This window comes from Actinia tenebrosa, unplaced genomic scaffold (assembly GCF_029948245.1).
Source record: "Actinia tenebrosa isolate PJP-AT-01 unplaced genomic scaffold, QUT_ActTen_1.0 PGA_scaffold2__45_contigs__length_23673736, whole genome shotgun sequence".
Lineage (NCBI taxonomy): Eukaryota > Metazoa > Cnidaria > Anthozoa > Actiniaria > Actiniidae > Actinia > Actinia tenebrosa.
The window spans coordinates 10,126,926-10,142,325 of record NW_028292579.1 but is presented as its reverse complement, the minus strand read 5'-3'; the positions used below and the strand labels follow the sequence as shown (position 1 = coordinate 10,142,325).

The window sequence follows — 15,400 nt, the reverse complement described above, 5'->3', positions numbered from 1 at the left end:
ATCCCTGTGGAGTATATTATTTCAAAAAATTAGACATCCAAACAATCAAAATAAATAAAATATTATATAGTTTATGCGTTATTATAAATCTTAAGCCGGTTTTATGATTTTTTAATTCAGTTTTTAGGATTTTTTTATATATGAAAATATGATTTTAAATAAAGAAATTGGGTTGCCTGTGGTACATACAGGTGTCTTGTGGGTAAAGGCAAAGAAACATCCAAAATGGCGGTTTGTTTGGTTCGATCTGTGTTCTCAAAACAACTTAACGCTCTTCGTGTGGGACTTTTCGGTATGTTTTTGATTTCCAATTAATTAAAATAGCCTAGATTTAATAACTGTAAAATATATTATTGTAATCAGATGAAAATACTTGCATATAGTGTTCACTTCTGTTTGCAAGAGGCTACTTATCGTTCAGTCCCTTCAGTGTACATCTTATTATGTAACCCATCATTTAAAGATAAAAGATTATTTCTGTTTAGTTTACATGACAGCTCTATTGTTTTGACAAATACAGCCACAAAAGCGCAATGTGTTCATAAAAGCGAACAGACTTGAGTTTTGTTTTGTTTTGTTTTTTTCAGGTTTATCGAGATTGCAAAGAATTCACACAGATGATAAGTTTGGCAATGATGCCAGGTATTATGTTTTGTGCATGTCATTGTGGAACAAATATTGCGTGGAGTCACTGAAGTTCAAACTATGGATCTCTTGCTCATATAGCAGACACCACACTAAGAACCAACCTAGCCATTTTTGCTGTTCGCTCACTTGTTTATCATTAATCTAAGTTATGCATTTATTTTCGAATTATTAAATATTTGAAATTTAATTTAAAGTGCACACTGTTTGGCTGGATAACGTATTTGAGATATAACGCATGTACTGACTGGCTTTGCACCAGGCTGTGTTTATATTTGAGGACAGACACACTCATGTACAGTCATTTTAAAATATTTTACAAAAGCAATATGAAATGGCTGTTCATGTCTGCATTGTGATACAAACACTCTGGGAGCTGTAGAGCACTCGAAAAGGAAGACAAACACTAGGCAACACAACATGTTCCTAAGCCTGATCTCTCATACTCTACAGCTCCCAGTCTCTGTCACAGTACAGAAACATGCACACACATTTTACATTCCTTGATCAATTTAAAAACAAGAAGGATCTGTTGTCTACTGTACCTTCAGTTCATCTGAAACAGAAACCGACCAAGTAGAGCATGAAGATTCCCAAACAGAAGACACAGATGGTGAAGATGTAGAGAGTCAAATCCTCAGAACTTCGCTGAACTTCGTTCCTGAGTTTGGCTGGAATTCAACTAGTATTTCAGCTGGTGCAGAGACGCTTGGGTTATCGTCCATGGTCAAAGAAATGTTCCCTCGAGGTGGTGGAGACTTGGCTTTGTTCTTTATTGAAGACTGTAACATTAGATTAGCAGATTATTTAGTGGAAAATTCCATGAAAGAACAAGAGGATAAAGATGCTCTGTAAGTTGTTCTGCCTCTCTTTTTTATTTTTATTTTTACTTTTATTCATTGTATTCTTCAAAGTAACTTTCAATGATAGAGTTGACAAATGATTAGTGTGAGGCTAGCCTTTAGAAGACTTTGGGACTTGTGTATTTATTTACTAAGTAAACCTATCATTACCATAATTGTAAGTAGGGGTTTTTTCTTCCTTTCTTTTTTTTTCTTTCTTTCTTTCTTTCTTTCTTTCTTTCTTTCTTCATCCATTCATCAATTTGTTTGTTTGTTTATTCATTTTTTCATTCATTCATTTATTTAATCTATTTATTAATTAATTTATTTATTTATTTTACTATAATTTAAAAAACAATAATTCCAAGTTTACTGGAAAAACTTGATTTTAAAATTAAAATTTATATTATGTGATTTTTTCAGGAGAAGAAGACCTAGTGTGATTGTTAGAGATGCTGTAGAAGTGCGACTAAGAATGATAATCCCATTCATAGACAACTGGACGCAGGTAGAATAATGTAGAAAATTAAAGAAATCCCACAACCAGAGAAATAGTCGTTTATGGAGTGTATGAGAGATTTTTTTCCTGATCATAAGTGGTCAGAAGTACTTTATAAACCTTTCAATCTCTAAAATTAATCCTTATTGTGTAGTTCCAAAAATTATCCATACCCCCCTCACAGAGGAATTTTTTTAAGACACCCCCCTACCCCCCAGAAATTCCAATTTTCTTCCATACAAACTCTGTAATTTTTGTTTTTTTCTGACCCCCCTACTCTTTAGGAAATTCCAAATTCCTCTGTGGGGTGGGTATGGATGATTTCTGGAACTACACATTAACTAAAATCTCTTATTATAGGTGATGAGATTGATGGCTATGCCTCAGAATGCCCCAGATGCTCTAAAGAGTGTGGCATATATGGTTGACGATATATGGTACCATGCAGGTGACACATCAACTGATGTAAGTCTCTACAATTGACATGTCCTTGTCATTGACCGCCTCCCAGTTAGCTCAGTTGATAAGAGCGTCAGTCTGTTGTGCGGGAGGTCGTGGTTCAAGCCAGACCAACACTCAGGGGTCTTAAAATAACTGAGGAGAAGGTGCTGCCTTTGTAATTACACCTGCAAATGCTGACACCTTCGTCCCTTCTTTCCACACGTTATCATTATTAACCAACATCGGAGGAATGTAAAAGATCCACTGAGGACGTAAAAAAACACTGGCAGTGACCACCCTCAGTGCCTACACTTCATTCTAACCACATCTCATTCATAACTCATTGTAAAGCACCTTTAAACATATCCATATGGAAAAGAGTGCTATATAGATATAATCATCATAATCTTGCAATCGTTATGAAGTTTGGACAACAGCTTCCTAACATTTGATTGTCACCCACAACACAATCCTTGGTCCCTGATAAGTTGGAGAGCAATAATGGAGATACTTTAAAATATGTAATTTTATCCTGCATTATTTTTCTTTCTATTTCTCTAGATCAACTGGTACTCCAAGCGTGCTACTCTAGCAGCTATTTATGGAGCCACAGGTATGTAAGCATTCTGTACAGTCAGATATATATCACATGACTTTGTTTATTATTATTGTTGTTGTTTTTGTTGTTGTTATCATACTATTGGTATTGTCTAGCCTCCTCCGTAGGCACCTCTCTCTCTTTCTCTCTATATATAGGAATCTGGGAATGAAGATTGCTTGTACCCAGTACTCTTGCATTCAGTTAGCAAAGGGATCCCAGTAGAGAGTTATGCACAATAGAGAATAGAGTTAGAGTTGCCTGCAGCAGAGGAGGCTAGTGATTATCATCATCAATCATCATTTTACCTTCGATGGGCTACCTGTGTTGAATTGATATACCTGACACAGGGATCCCAAGCAAAGATTGAAAAAGTGAGGAATATGTGGGGGAAGTTATTAGGTTATTTATTAATGATGTGGCCATAGTTTCTGGTAGGTCTCATATATTTTTTAAATAACTTAGAACTTTACATGGTGCAAGATCGATCTGAAGACTTTGAAAACACCTGGACCTTCCTGGACAATAGACTAGAACAAGTTAAACAACTAGCAAAGATAAAGGAATCTGTAAGTTTACAATTGATACAAGGGCCGATTAATTTGGTCTCTGTATCACCCCCTCCCCCTTCCTGGACAATAGACTACTAGACTAGTGGTCCCTGTATCCTTCCCCCACCCCACCCCTTCTCTCTTCCTGGATAATAGACTAGACCAAGTAAAACAACTGGCCAAGATGAAGGAATCTGTAAGACTAGTGTACAACAGATACATTGGTGTATCCATGGACATCCCTGTATCCCCTCTCCCTTCCTGGACAATGTGGTTCCAGAAAATATCCATATCCCACCGTGGGGGAGATTGGAAATCCCCAGGGAGTGGGGGGTCAGAGAAAAAAACAAATTTTATAGAAGAAAACTTGAAATTCCAGGGGGACCTTTTTCTGTATCTATTCACTAAAGCACACTTCTTGACCTATCGGAGGCTGAGAACTATCTAAGCTTATAACAAAATGCTTTTATTCTACCTCCTGCAGCTAGAGAAAACAGGTGCAGACTCAGCACAGATACTCAATTCAGCTTTGACAACAGTAAGTTTGTTAATAAACAAGTTGAGTATATCATAGATTATCAAGGCCAAGGTCTGTTCAGTGGCAATAGAGAGAAATGAAAAGTAGGAAGAGGGGCTGAAAGTAATCAAAGCGAAATGCAATAGGGAATATATAAAACTAACCTAACGGGGGGGGGGGGGGGACATCCTTGAGTGGGTGGCTCTAATCCTACACCCTTTGACTACCTATGCTGATTAGACCCCTAAACAGTCAGGTGTCATAGGAGCCCTAGCTGGGAGGTTTTGGAGTTGCTTGGCTAGGTCTGTTATGTTCAATGGCCAAAGTTATCAAGATTTTATTATATCCAAAAACTAATTGTTCAATAATATTGCTTTATAATATATCAATGATGTATTTATTTTTTAATTTAGAATAGAATTTAGTTTGGTTCTCAAACCAAGTGCATGTGACCTTCAATATATGCATGTCGTTTTCTGTAAATATAATTCTTTACATTCATCTTCTCTAGTTTTCACATGGCATACAAGTATTTTTCATGCATTTAATCTTTAGTTTATTTTAGCCTGGTAAACCTAAAATTTGGCCTGTTATTCACCCACTGACAGGCCACCATTTCTAGCCCTGCTTTTTCATCTTTATAAATTTATAGCATACTGTAAGTAAACTACTTCATGCCATAGACTGAGGACTGAATTTTTGATTTTTAGGTAAGAAATATGGCAGGCTTCAACAAAAGATCTCGATAAAATTTAACATATATATGGAGATTATCACATCAGAGCTTAATGTTGTCATTATTCATATCCTTTCCATATCATTTCATGAATGAGCGAGTCCATGATATGAAATATGGAAAACAAATGAATAAAAAAAATCAGGCTTTTGACATGTAAATTTGTTTTATAAGACATTTAGGGTCGATATCCTTGTGATAAAGCCATGAATAAAAACCATATCAGTAAAGTGATATCATTTTTATTCACAGCCTTATCACACAGGTATCGACCCTAAGTGTATAATAAACTGCAATACAGTCACATTCATATCAAGTGCTGGAGGAGGGCCGAGGAGAGACAGTAACCTTCTCTTGGAATCTCAGGAGAGGCAAATAGCTAGGTGCATTACTGCTTACTCCATCTTCAATTTTTACATGCAAAAGTTATACGAGTTATGTGTAAGAAATATATAAATTATACGATCTAAAAATGTGTTCCCAGTGCAAGGAAAAAGTATACAGTATATTTGCCTCTTTAACATAAATTCTTTTTCAAATGTTTCAATAAAAGCATTCTCCCACAGACTTGTGTCTTTTATTTCATTCATATTTTCACAAGTCCCTGGTGCTTTACCCTTTACTTTTCCCCTTTTTAAAATTATAAAATATAACTTTTTTTTTCCTTCATACTATTCAAAACTATCATTTGTGTCTAAAAACAAAACTAAATCTAAAATCTATTAGACTTATTGGCTGTTGTATCAGAGCTTGGGACAATCACAACAGAGCTAGGCTCCAACTAGGTGAAAGCCCAAAGATTGAATTAGAATTTAGAAGTTGATTTTTGAGGAGGGAGGAAAACTGGAGAACCTAGAGAAAAACCCTCGAAGCACAGGAGAGAACCAAAAAACAACTCTATTCACATACGACACCAAGAATGGCAGGACTCGAGCCTGGGCCCTATGGTGAGAGGCGAAGCACGTAGCAGCACATGCCAGCTGTGCTTTCTGTGTAATTTCCAAATCAACCCTTGGGAGTCTTTATCTAAATATTATTCCAAACTAGCATTAGCCTCTCAGCATTTGTTATTTCTTGGGAAGCACAGTTGACGTAGCAGTAAGCTCAAGCTTGCCTCTCACCAGTGCGACCCATGTTCGAGCCCCACCAGATTTGGCAATGTACATATGCGAGTAGAGTTGTTTGCAGGTTTTTCCCCCTCCACAAAAATCATTTTTTCAAATTCTAATTTGATCTATTGGTTGCCAATGTAATTGGGTGCTAGATCTGTAAGGCTTTCTCTCCACCTCAGAGTGGTTGAATAGTAATAAAAAAATCAACATAACCCAAAAAAAGGAAAATTCAAACATCCAGTCTGAATACAGGTAAAACAAGATCAGCTCCCCAGATCCCCTGTTAACCGATTTCAGCCATCTTTTAATCGTTAGGTAGTATCTTTTCTTTAGAAACTCTTGGCTTTACAAAGCTTAGGGGTGTTGTGAAGTTGTGAAGTGTCGTACATTAGTTGGTAGCTTAATGGTAGACCGTTGGTCAGCCAGTGCACCAAGCGAGAAATCAAGTACATTTTCCCGGGATGTTGTGTTCTGGCTCTTTAGCATGCACACTGCACAGTTACTAAGCTTGAGTTCTTTTTATGAAAATTGCTCTTCACTTGCGCCAGAACCGGAGTAGGATTCAGAATCAGAGTCATAAGCAATTAATGCAAGAGAAAATTGATAGTCATAAGCGGAATGAGCTTTGGAAGCAGAAGCCCCGATTTGATGTAATATGTACTTTATCTAACGAGAGCCTGGAGAAGAGCATTGTGATTGGTTGTCTGCTTAATAATAAACTTTATTTGACACAGAAATCCCTCAATAATGACTGATTTACAAAGATGCTGTGATTCTGATTCTTCTTCCAATATTCTAGTTGTCTAATATTCTAGTTTTCACTTGTGGTAAAGATTGGAGTCGGAATAGAAATAGAAAGAAAATGGAAACCTTCTGATCCTTCAAATTCCAATTCTGAGGGGCTTATGACTCCGACTCTGTTTTCAGGTTTTCACTTCATCATAAGCTTGCTTAATGACTCCAATTCCAACTCCAATATTCTGACGCAATCAACCTTAAGGTACCAATAGTTTAGTTTGATAAATAGACTGCATGTCCTTGCACTTGATTTGTTGCTCTCTAAATTTAATGTCTCTGCATCCTTTCCTAATAAAATAAATGATTTGCATTTACAGTATCATCATCAATATAAGTTTTTACGAGTCAGGTCTTCCATGATGGCTAATACTTCCGATTCCCCAAACAAAAAGGTTCCTACAAATACGAATATTAATCCAATGATCAGCTGAATCCACTTGAATGATGTCAAGTGATGATAACGTAATACTTCCACAACAAGGCACAATCCTAAAAGTAAAAAATAATATCATTAGATGGATCGTACATTAGTAGCTTCCTGATGCACATGCAATATTAATTCGAGGTTATCAATTTTTTTAGCATCTATATATCCTCATTCAGAAAAAATCGAAATAAATGTGAAAAGTATTGTAAGAAATAGAGAAACCAGACCATCCAGAAAAAACCCTTGAAGCAAAGAAGAGATCTAACACACAACCATCGACATAATTTGCTGCAGCCACCAATTCCTGCTTCCTTATTCTCTTTCTCCCAGTCCATTTATTCATTCCTCCTCCTCTCCCTCCTTCAATTCCTTCCCTCCCTCCCTTACTTCCTTTTCCTTTTTCCCTCCTTTCACCAAGTGCATCTCTCCTCCCCCACCCCTTCCTTGCTCCTTCCTTTCCCTTTTCCCTTCCTCCCTCCCCTCTTTCTTTCCACCTTCCAATTCCTACATCCCTTCCATCCCATCCACTTTCCTCTATCCAGCAATCTCCTTCCCTCCTAGGTTCCAGGCCTGCCTGCATGCGTGCCCACCTGCCTGCCTGCCTGCCTGCACTTTTCCATAATAAAATGCACCACTTTTACATACAGTACCTGGCAACAACAGTATGAACACTGCAGCTAAGCCTCCAATAATTGAAATAACATAGTCTATTGCCGAGACAAACAGTGCAAGGAGGAGGGTACCCAAGACCCATGCTACTGTTATAATTATTCTCCTATGTTTTGCATGCTGCTCAGCATCACGTAGAGACATTCGCCAACATGATAACCAAAGACCATCTAAGGAAGCTCTGAAGACAAATAACAAAATATTTATAAATAATCAGTTACTCTTATTTAACTTATATAATTACATCTTGCCTATCACATGGTTGGTTGTGAGTAGTGTACACACTACTTTATGCAAACAGACAACACCAAAGCAGGCACTTTCCAATTTATCACTTACAAAATAATAATATATTTTAGTAAAAATACGCAGGTGATTACAGAAAATCTCCCGCGCTGATTGGTCAAGAAACTCACACTATCAATCACCTCCAGCAATAATCCAAAATGGCGGCCAGCCGCTTTGTTGCTGTTACCGAAAAAAAAATTACCTTTTATCTTGTTTTTTTTTTTCTTTTTTTGAAAGAATCACCTGTGTATTTATACTAAAACAATTATTTGCCTCAGGCTCAGCGATCATTGGGGAACATTTACCTCACTGCTCGAAGACTCGCAGTCTCGGTAAATATTCCCCAATAATCACTTCGCCTTCAGTGAATAATTGTTAAATAAAAGCTATTTTGAAAAACATTTTTATTTAATTTTTTGTGTGTGTGTGTGTGTGTGTGTGTGTGTGTGTGTGTGTGTGTGTGTGTGTGTGTGTGTGTGTGTGTGTGTGTGTGTGTGTGTGTGTGTTATTATTGAAAACTTTACCTTCCACAAAAGCAAACAGTTGCATAAGATGAAAATATAACCAGCGCCAATGCAACTCTCGCAACATTTGCTAAAGTATCATTGGGATCATAGTTCAATAATATGTCTCCCTTGACCTTCTGTCCAAATGTTAAGTAGGCAAAGCATGCAGTAAGAGAATATGATGTACAACACAACATCATTGCCATGAAACAGACAATAGTAAAACGAGGCAGAGTAGGTCGTCTTAATTCTGCATATACTGATACTGCTTGGACATGCACCTAGAGGAATAAAGGAAGGATCGAGTTACGTGGAAAGCCTTCAGGGATACAAGGGGATACAAAGAATGAAATAGAGTACTCAAGTGTGACGTCAGAAAAATTTCAAACCTTTAGAAAAGAGCCGAAAATACAGTGATTCGTAGGGGGAAATGGCTATAGCTCAGCTGATATTTGACCAATTCTTGTCAAATTTGGTGTAGACACCTCTTTTTTGATTGTCTCAAGAAATTGGAAACTAAAAATATGACAAAAATCAAATTAATTTTTATGCCATCACTTGAGCACTATACCAGGAGCATTTTCCAGATGCTTGAGTTGGCTACATTAGACTAGTTTTTACATATACAATTGTAAAAAGGTTGTGGCACGAATGCAGTCATGCATACACTGGAGCAATTGCATTGCAATTATTCACTTGTCCAAACAAAGAGGCAAAACATGGCATGTACACCCCAGGGGGTGTACTCGGGTGGGTAACATGACGGGGAGGTCCGACATATTTTTTTGGGTTGACAATTTTCGTTCCTGGTAATTTTTTGGGTCAAGAGACCAGCCAAGTATTTTTTTAGGTCTCAAAATGAAACCTGTATTTTTTTGGGTCGTTACATCTCCGAGTTCAATTTTTGTATCAGAAAATTATTTGAAGAGCCTGTCAAATTCAATAAATCAGTTTTGAAGTATTTAAGTCTTGTATTTTTTTGGGTCAGAAACTTGGATGCCATGCATTTTTTTGGGTGTAAAATTTCAGGTTTGAGTATTTTTGGGGGTTGCAATATGAAGCTCCATCGGACCCCCCCCCCCCCCCCCCCCGTCATGTTACCCACCCGAGTACACCACCTGGGATGTACACAGTGCAGACATGTGATCACACCAAGGTCACAGCCCTGCTAGACCAATCACCTTGCTCATGAAAAGAGGTTTGTTAACAAGTGAGCAGCTAGACTTTTTCAAGTAAAAAAGGATAAATTACCTGATAACCAAAGCAAATAGTTGGAATAACAGTAAATAGCTGAGTCCAAGGTCTTTCAACACTAGAATATTAAGAAAAGATTAATCAGTCATTCTAAACTTAGGTGAATTGCCCGAGGGAGGGGGAGGGGGGTAATCCCCTATATTTGCTATACAGGTATGTGCCACCAAACAGGGTATGGTTTTCAGCAATTCTACTGACTGGAACAGGGTAAATAAAATGCGCTCACTCTAGCACACGGAATACCGGAACAGGGTATGATTTTCAGCGATCTTGCTCTGGAACAGGGTATGAATTTAAGCGATTTTACTCTGGAACAGGGTCAGGGTTCAGTGGGTTCAGCAGCACATCCCTACCCTAAAAGGGCAAGAGTACCCCCCCCCCCCCCTGCCCCCCGGGTGAATTGGTAGCAATTTTAGTTTCAAAATTGACTACAGACTGTATAATATTATTTTAAAATTGACAAGCTAAAGGTGAAACTCTTTACTTACTGTTCCTGGAATTCAGTTGCTCGGTATGTTCCACGAAAATATTTAAAAATAGCAACAAAACAAATATAAGCAACACCTAAGCTGCCCAATGTGCTGTGAAAATGAAAAGAATATAATTTTTTATGAATCATATATCAGGTGATAATAAATTCAGTGGCAGATTCAGAAGGATTTGAACGGGTTGTCTCTTTTTTTTAAAAAGATATTGATCAAAGCATCCTTTTTTTTAGCATTATAGGTCTTACTTTATAAACGTACTGTATTTTTTTTTTTTTTTCAACTCCAAAAGGTGATCTGACTAGTCACCCAATCCCCACCCCACAGTCCTTGAAATTGCGGTAATAAAATCCTTTCATAACAAACTTCAACACCTGGGCCCGGTTGTACGAAGCCTGAATAGCGCTATACGACAGATAAATCTTATCCAGTGAATGAATTTATTGCCAGGATAACAGCATTGACTTATCCACCGAATAGCGCTATCCAGGTTTCGTACAACTGCAGGGCCCTGGATTGAAACATTTTACTCTTACCATATAAAATCCTAGTCAAACATTGAACTTCACATGAGCCGAGTAAGTCTTCTTACTACTACTGTACTATCGTTGAAGTGCAACCTGTCACAAAGCTTGATGTCTCGTAGCTTTGCCAACTACAGCATTTGGCAGCCGGGTTTTTATTACAGTTATTTGATTGACAGCCATCAAAATTCTAGTAAGAATACAAGAAATCAAGCTTCTCAGGTTGCACTTCAACAATATTTGTAGGAATTTAATGCCATTATGTGTAGCTCATGTGAAGTTTAAAATTTGTATTCGGCTTTAGCTGGGCATATAGACATGTATTAAACTAATCAAAAATTAAATCAACTTTGTGGCTGCACGTATACTCATTCATAATGGATTTTTGATGGGTGAAAAAAAAGTCTAATGAAGAGGAAATAGTTTTCTTTCTTTTGCTTTCCCAATCAATCTTGAATACAACCTCAACACCACAAATGTGAGCTTCCAGAGGTATGTCCTGGTCTCATAACAGCTTACCTAGTGTAGCTAAGGATTCCAAGATGTTTTGGAAGGCAAAGTGGAAGAATGAATACAACTGCTACGAATGACAGCAAGAACTTTCTGTCCAGATACCAATGGTGCTCTGATGATATCGCTTCACCAACTATGACACAACAAAACATGAGTTTTAATATAATATGTAGGCCAAGCCAACACATGATATTCTGATCTAGTGATCAAGCACAAAACAATCTGAGGAGAGGCTCCCTAGGAACTTACATTATTGTTTCACAACTTGGTATGAACTTTGGGACTTCAAAGTGGAATTGGTTAGAGATCTTTCAAACCAGGGCCGTGCCAGACTGAAACATTTACCAAGGCAATTGACTAGCTAGGGGGGTTTGGGCATCATCCCCCAAAAAAAATTGAAATTCAGACCATTGGAAAAGCAATTTCCAGCATTTTGAGGGACATTTGTGACATCTTACCAAGGCAACTGCATTGTTTGCCTCATAACGGCTAGGGCCCTGCAAACTGATAATACTGTTGCTTCAAAAAATCATCAAATCTAAAGTTCAAGGTGAATTTTCAAATTGAGTTTTGTCACAACAAAAAGAATTTAACTTTGTCTGGAATATAATTTTAGAAAAGTATTTGGTTTAGAGATGAAATTATTATAAATAAGTCAAAAAAAGATATAACTAGCTAGAAACTAGTGTGAGCTGCGTCGGTGTTTCTAATGAAACAGTAATGATGAAAAGGTAAATTATACACCGTGAAAAGATGAAAAAACTTCCTGACGTTTCGGACGCTAGTCCTTCGTCGGAAAAAAAAAAAAAAGTCAGTTCATTGAACCAAGTTCACAATGAAGACCGCAAGTTGATGTCAACATGAGAATTAGGAAACAAACTTTGGCATCTGAGCAGCTAAATTAGTTTTGTGAAGGCAACCGTAAATGACAAGCTAAAGATTGCAATCGACCACATATTGACAATTATGCCAAATCTTCTTTAATAATTCACCCTTTCTCCAAAAGGCTTAAAATAATGGCAGAACATTGAAGAATGCCCGGAAAGAACTGGGACTTTTCTGGTCAAATCTTTGCCTTGCTGGTCATTTTGTCCAGTAATGTTTAGCCAGACACGAGGACGTGAGGTATAACTGAGCAAAAACTAATTTGGCCTGAGATCATGACTAGTGTTGACTGATTGGTCATTATTAGAAGCCCTATCGATCTCCAGGACACACATATATATATGCATATACTAACTCACCTTTCTCTAGCTGATCAGCTATAAGAATCAAGTATGCAATCCCAGTACCAATCATGTAAAGCAACACACATATCTGGGTCAAGAAGTAGAACTTCACACCAAGGATATCTCGCACTATGTCTTGGTAGTTTTGGGCTCCACTTTTATCAGCACAGTAAGCCAGTATTACAAATGATCCGATTATAAAGGATAACATTACCTAAGGGGAAAAAAGAAAGTTAAGGCCTTGTGCATCTTATGGTATGACAAGAAAGAGGATGATGGATGAATGAGGAACAGATAAATCAATAACCAAAAAAAATAATAATTAATAATTTAACTGGATCTATGAGCTCTATGCACAAGCATGTGCCCACATGCCAAGTCAAATTAGATTTTCATTTCAGGTCTCAACTACTGTACTTACTGGAATAGACCAGTAAGCAGTTGAGTAAGATAAAACCTTTACTTTTGGCGTAACGTTTTCTAATTTCAGAATACATGATCACACTGGTATTTGCGTATCTTCTCAAGTGCAACCGATAAACAAAGAAATGATGATCTAGGGAATGACAGATGGTCCGAAATGGGAAATCATTATGCCGAAGGTTTAAAACTATTTAATTTACAGTTTTATAGGCAGCCTGGACCTCTCTTAAAGAGGTTCAAAAATGTGTGAGCCACCCCCTCTTTTTCCCCTTCTTCCTCACATTTACCACCCACCGGATGCCCCCCTTTATGGCACTTTATGACTTTATGACCAGTCCCTGACAGATTACATCTATCAGGGGCATAGCAAGGTCCCAGTTCTATTTAATTTACAGTTTTATAGGCAGCCTGGACCTCTCTTAAAGAGGTTCAAAAATGTGTGAGCCACCCCCTCTTTTTCCCCTTCTTCCTCACATTTACCACCCACCGGATGCCCCCCTTTATGGCACTTTATGACTTTATGACCAGTCCCTGACAGATTACATCTATCAGGGGCATAGCAAGGTCTTGATTATAGGGATTATAAATTTTGTCCAAGTTGCTTGGAACAGCATGCCATAGAGGGTGACAACCCATCTGTGGCGGAACCAGGCTGCTGACAATGCAGGAAGCAAGCTTTTCAGGGGTCACATGCCCCCCCCCCCGTGTTAGTGACATCTATCAATGCATGCTGACAAGAGAAACCAAAATCATAAGTATAGTTTTAGCTAAGGATTAGTTTATTTGGATTATCATCCATGTAGTTTCTATAGTTAATACCAGTTCCTCCTCGCGCCTCGTCACATAGGGCCATTCAACTTTCTACAGTATTAAGAACCAAATCAATAAAAATGTTGTGTTGTATAATGTATAGAGTGACTGGAATGCATAAAGCTGAATGACTTTGATCGTCTGATTGCTAGACGATTAACTAAATAAAACTCAGCGTCAATGAAAACGAAAGTTTATAAAGCTGAATGACTTTGATCGTCCGATTGCTAAGCGTTTAACTAAATAAAACTCAGCCTCAATGAAAACGAAAGCTCATAAAACATATTCAATTATATTGGATTATGAATTGTGAAATTCTATAATTGAAAAGTTAAATTCAACAGTTTCCAAACTACAGATAAATCCAGAAACCTAGTGTCAGCTTATCGGCCATGCCTTGCTGAAGGCCCAGGAAAGAGATAAAAATGTCAGCAAATTAACAATGTGAACTCACCAATTGTATTAACATTCCACTCTGAACACCTCCAGCTTTAGCAAATGCTTGTGGAAAATTCAAAATCCCAGCTCCCATCGCCGCATTCATCACTACAAATATTGCCCTAAAGACAGGAATACCTGGCTGATCGAAGTCCTCTTTGGACTTCCGCACCAAGTATTCAGACTCAGCTATCGATCTCGATGGATCTTGTGCTACTGGATTAAGAGATCCACTATACACTGGTCTAACTTGCCCTTTTAGGAGGGCTTCAGTTTCGGACATATTAACACTGTCGGTCATAATAGAAAACCGGGTAGAAAAACAGTCTTCAACAGGCGAAATCAGCAATGAAAGCTATCGCCACGATTTAGCTTCAAAACCGAACGAAATTTGAATCAACAGCATGTATCTCTTGGTTAAGTATTTCTGCTATGATTTATAATGCTGTTAGCTTCTATTACGGCTATCTTGAACAATTTCTTGCGAAAGAAAAGTCTAGCTATTTTAACCGGTCTGGGCTGTTAGTTCACGTGACAACAAGACGTGACTTCTTGCTATAACTGGTTCAGTCACGAGGTATGTGTATGTGACGTAATACACGAACTATTTTAAACGGAGTGGGACATTATACATGATTCATTTTGTATGGTGCCAAGGTTACAGTGATTTTTAGTCGCCTGAGTTTTTAAATGAAAGAAGTTGTGATAAATAACCAGGGGAGGAGAGGTATATGAAGGTGTGGTATATCAGTGAGGTGATTCCTTTGCTTAGCATTTTTGTCTGGACTGGAGAGTTTCATATGTCATGTAAGATTGGGAATTTATAAAGTATCTTCATTTTGCTGGATTTTAACATAGTTCTTAGGCTGCGTTCATAATGTATGGCAGAGAGGGGGCAGGTGAAATTTAAGGGGGATCGGAAAAATTGTTACCAGTAAATGATGGGGGGGGGGGGGGGGGTTTGAAAATTTTTTTCAGAGAGTTGGGGGGGGGAATGCAAAATTTTCAGAAGAAGCTACGAGAGATTGCCTGGGGGGATAGTTATTTTTTGGGGGACTTCAAGGGGGGGGTTTTAATAATTTTTTTTGTCATTTT

At 37.8% G+C, this 15,400-nt stretch overlaps 2 protein-coding genes across 2 annotated transcripts; one reads left to right on the top strand and one right to left on the bottom strand.

Annotated features, from left to right (window-relative positions):
• The first annotated feature begins 78 nt into the window (after window positions 1-78).
• On the top strand, window positions 79-5,396 carry LOC116289855 (ubiquinone biosynthesis protein COQ9, mitochondrial). Its single transcript, XM_031696787.2, has 9 exons — window positions 79-292; window positions 588-642; window positions 1,197-1,496; window positions 1,911-1,995; window positions 2,347-2,451; window positions 2,989-3,040; window positions 3,491-3,594; window positions 4,061-4,114; window positions 4,804-5,396. Exons 1-9 carry the CDS (start codon window positions 226-228, stop codon window positions 4,840-4,842), a joined length of 861 nt encoding a protein of 286 aa, XP_031552647.2. The 5' UTR covers window positions 79-225; the 3' UTR covers window positions 4,843-5,396.
• A 1,245-nt stretch (window positions 5,397-6,641) lies between these two features.
• LOC116289854 (sodium-coupled neutral amino acid transporter 7) lies at window positions 6,642-14,859 on the bottom strand. The gene is made up of 8 exons (XM_031696786.2): window positions 14,322-14,859; window positions 12,650-12,848; window positions 11,412-11,538; window positions 10,372-10,464; window positions 9,881-9,941; window positions 8,648-8,910; window positions 7,817-8,016; window positions 6,642-7,228 (listed from the first exon to the last, which is right to left on the bottom strand). Exons 1-8 carry the CDS (start codon window positions 14,604-14,606, stop codon window positions 7,065-7,067), a joined length of 1,392 nt encoding a protein of 463 aa, XP_031552646.1. The 5' UTR covers window positions 14,607-14,859; the 3' UTR covers window positions 6,642-7,064.
• Between the last annotated feature and the right edge of the window lie 541 nt (window positions 14,860-15,400).